The sequence below is a fragment of the Oryzias melastigma genome, linkage group LG6, assembly GCF_002922805.2.
Source record: "Oryzias melastigma strain HK-1 linkage group LG6, ASM292280v2, whole genome shotgun sequence".
Taxonomy (NCBI): Eukaryota; Metazoa; Chordata; class Actinopteri; order Beloniformes; family Adrianichthyidae; genus Oryzias; species Oryzias melastigma.
Window position 1 is genome coordinate 29,389,860 of NC_050517.1, and position 3,579 is coordinate 29,393,438.

At 47.1% G+C, this 3,579-nt stretch overlaps 1 protein-coding gene across 1 annotated transcript in view; it reads right to left on the bottom strand.

Annotated features, from left to right (window-relative positions):
* Window positions 1-6: 6 nt before the first annotated feature.
* Window positions 7-3,579, bottom strand: part of tmem86a (transmembrane protein 86A) — a 7,219-nt gene continuing 3,646 nt past the window's right edge. The window contains exon 3 of the mRNA XM_024281617.2: window positions 7-2,941. Within this exon, the coding sequence (XP_024137385.1) occupies window positions 2,514-2,941 (428 nt within the window). The 3' untranslated portion in view covers window positions 7-2,513. The remainder of the gene's footprint in view (window positions 2,942-3,579) is intronic.

A 3,579-nucleotide genomic window follows, 5' to 3' on the forward strand; every position in this document is an offset into this window, starting at 1 on the left:
CATCCCGCTTTGGAAGAACGCTGTGTTCCGTGAAGCAGAGCATGTGCCCCCCCCAGACACCCCCCAACCCAAACACACAACCTCTTTAGTCTTCTCATCCCTCCTTTCTAAGCTTTGATGTCAGCCCCAGCGGACGGGTGGAAGAGCAGCTGACAGTACGGGAGGAAGGGAGGTCACATGACCCTGCCGGGCTGACAAAGCACAAATATTCTGCTGACGAGCCAGCGGGCCAGAGGAACCGGCTGTGGGTCAGATTCAAGCAAAGGGGAAGTGAGGTGGAGCCTGGTTTCAGTGAAGAACGCTCCAGAAAGAGAACCTGAGAACGCTTTTAGATCTCTGGATCCTTCAGAACGTCTCCAGCTCGGAGGTCTTCCTCAGACGAGGAAAAGTAAAAATGTTCTGTTGGGTTTTCCTTCGCTGGAACCAGATTTGAGATTGTGCTGAAAGTGATTTTAAAAAGACGATTGTCTGATAGAATACATCCTTGGTGAGAATAAAGGACATTTTCACTGTAGCTAATACTTCACAATGTAGAAAAAAAGGTTCGATGTCAAAGAATGAAAAGTCCAGCCAACACTGGGGCGCTTAGAAATGGTTAAAGTCATCATTAGAAGGAAACCCAGAGCAACAAAAACATGAACTCTATCCCATAATATGCCTGTGTGATGGGTGTGGCGCCTCAGGTGAAGGACAGGTGTCTGTGGGAGCAGCAGGGAATCATCCCGCTGGATTCTGGAGGATTCATTCGGATCTCAGAGGGATTGTTGGGAATTCTGCCATAAATGGCGTTCGGCGGCCGCGTCTCGTCCTGGTCTGTCCTCATGTTGGAGTGAAGCCTCTGCGGGTCAAACACGGGCGCTGTCAGCTCAGCAGCTTTCCCTGATCTGACTGCACCTGTCCATGGTTTGTGTACGGGAAGGTTTCCATCACACCTGCACCTACGTGACGAGCTCGTTAACATGCTCACCTGAACACACCTGAGTCTGGATGTTTGGGGTTGAGACACAGACAGAACGGTACAAGCTGTCCACACTGTTCTAGACGTGCAGTGAGTGTGTGTAGTATGTTCAGCAGTGTGTTGTGCTGTTTGTTGTGTGTGTGTGTTCAGTGGTGTGTAGTTTTCGTGTGTAGTGCGTGTGCTGTGTTATTTGTTGTATGTTTAATACTGTGCTGTGTGTGTGCTGTTGTAGTGTGTTGAGTAGAGTGAGTAGTAGGTTCAGTGGTGTGTGTTTAGTGTTGTGTGTGTGTGTACTGTGTTTACAATGTGTGTAGTGTTGTTTGTTGTGTGTGTTGTGTTTTTTGTGTAGTACTTGTGTTGTGTTATTTGTTGTGTCTGTTGTCTTATTTGTGTAGTACTTGTGTTATGTCAATTGTTGTATGTGTTGTGTTATTTGTTGTGTATGTTGTGTAATTTGTTGTTGTGTAGTGCTTGTGTTGTGCTATTTTTGAGTGCTGTGTTATTTATTGTGTTAAGTGCTTGTGTTGTGTGATTTGTTGTGTATGTTGTGTAGTACTTGTGTTGTGTAATTTGTTGTGTGTAGTGCTTGTGTTGTGTTATTTGCGTAGTATTTTTGTTGTGTTATTTGTTGTGTATGTTGTGTAATTTGTTGTATGCAGTATTTGTGTTATTTGTTGTGTGTAGTACTTGTGTTATTTGTTGTGTGTAGTGCTTGTGTTGTGTTATTTGTTGTGTGTAATACTTGTGTTATTTGTTGTGTGTAGTACTTGTGTTATTTGTTGTGTGTGCTGGCCTCCACGTCACAGTTAGACCAGTCACTGCTTACTGACGTTGTCTGGCTCCAACATGGCGGCGTCTGTATCGTGAAAAAAAATGGCGACTGAATTGACTTCATCTGATTGAAGCAGGAAGTGAACCATTTTCTTCTGGCGGCGTCACTCAGTCCAGTTCTCAGATCCAGTTGATGGTTCCGATCTTGCGCCGCTTCCATCTGTACTTCCTGTTGAATCCACCGCCTGCAGACAGGACTGGAGCCTCGGTGGGGGGGCAGCGGCCTGCCCTGACTGGGGAGGTGTTAGATAGAAAGACTGAACATTCAGCATCATTCTTACAGAAGAACATCCAGGAGAGCCAACACCAGAACTTTGGTGCCAAAAACTCCCTTTTGAGCAACAAGAAACTGTGAGTCAGTGTGGAGGCGGAGCCAACCACTGAAGCGGAGGTGGAGGGCTCGTGTTACACCCCCCCTGAGTAAACCAGAGAAGTGTAAAGGAATGCTCGGTGACATTTCAGGGAACACCTGTTGCCATGGTAACGTGGTTAGAAGGCAGCCTTTCTGTATTTAAGATGGTGGGGGGGGGGGGTCGACCTACAGGATGGACTGGAGATAACACTGAGGATTCCCAGGGACCACGTCACTGGGGGGCCGGGGCTACTGCAGGGCATCAGTCATTAGAGCGGTGTGGGAGTGCCACACTGAGATGAAGGGAGGGGGGCTGGGACTTGGCAGCGAGATGTGTTCGTGGTCGCTCGCCACTGATCCGGCCTGCTGACCTCATGTTCGCCTCCTGCTGACCTCCACGTCCTGGCACTCCACGGCCGACAGCGCGATGAGCATCTGGGCGGCGTAGTAGGTGGCCATGATGATGGCTCTGGAGTGGGGCACCGGGAAGCAGAACTTATTGACTGCGATGGTGAGGTCGGACACCATGAAGAGAACGGCGCCCAGGCACGCCGACAGCTTGGTCCAGGTCCACAGGTCGTTGGCCAGCTGCAGGCCGGCGACGGCCCGCCAGCCCATGAAGCCGATCAGAGCAATGTACACGGCCACCAGGTAAGTGAAGGGCCCCGACAGGTAAGGGTACAGCAGCAGGTAGGTCAGGAAGGAAACGGCTGTGATGAGCAGACCCGCCTGGACGTTCAGAGGCTTCATCCCGAACGCCGATGAGTACAGGATGTGGGTGATGGCGAACATCAGCAGACCTGAGGAGCATGAAAGAGAACTGTTGTTCACCAGGAACCGTGTGGAGCACATGTCAAAGTCAAGGCCCGGGGGCCAGAACCGGCTAGCTTTTTGAACTATTTTGTCATCTACTAAGATTTTTTAGGCTACATTGTAGCTGTTTTGGCTTATTTAGGCTTTTTTCATTTTTTTCAGCCATTTCAAAGTTTAGCTATTTTTTTCAGCTACATGCTAGCTGTCTTGGCAAACCGACATTGTTTTAGGGTTTTTGGACTATTTAGGCATTTACTAAGATAATTACACTATTTTGGAATTTAGCTATTATTCAGCTACATGATAGCTGATCTGGCTAATTTAGGCTACGTTTTTTGTTTGTTTTTTAGGCTGTTTTGGAGTTTAGCTAATATTTAAGCTACATGCTAGCTGTTTTGGCTAATTTAGGCTTAAAAAAAAGTTTTTTAGGCTGTTTTGGAGTTAGGCTAATATTTACACGCTAGCTCTTTTGGCTAATTTAGGCTTTTTCCATTTTTTTAGGCTATTTTTAAGTTTAGCTATTTTTTTTTTCAGCTACACAGTAGCTGCGTTTCCATTACACTTTTGCGCAAAACTTTTTCGAAATTTCTAGAATTTCGATAAAACAATGTTTCGAAAAAACAGC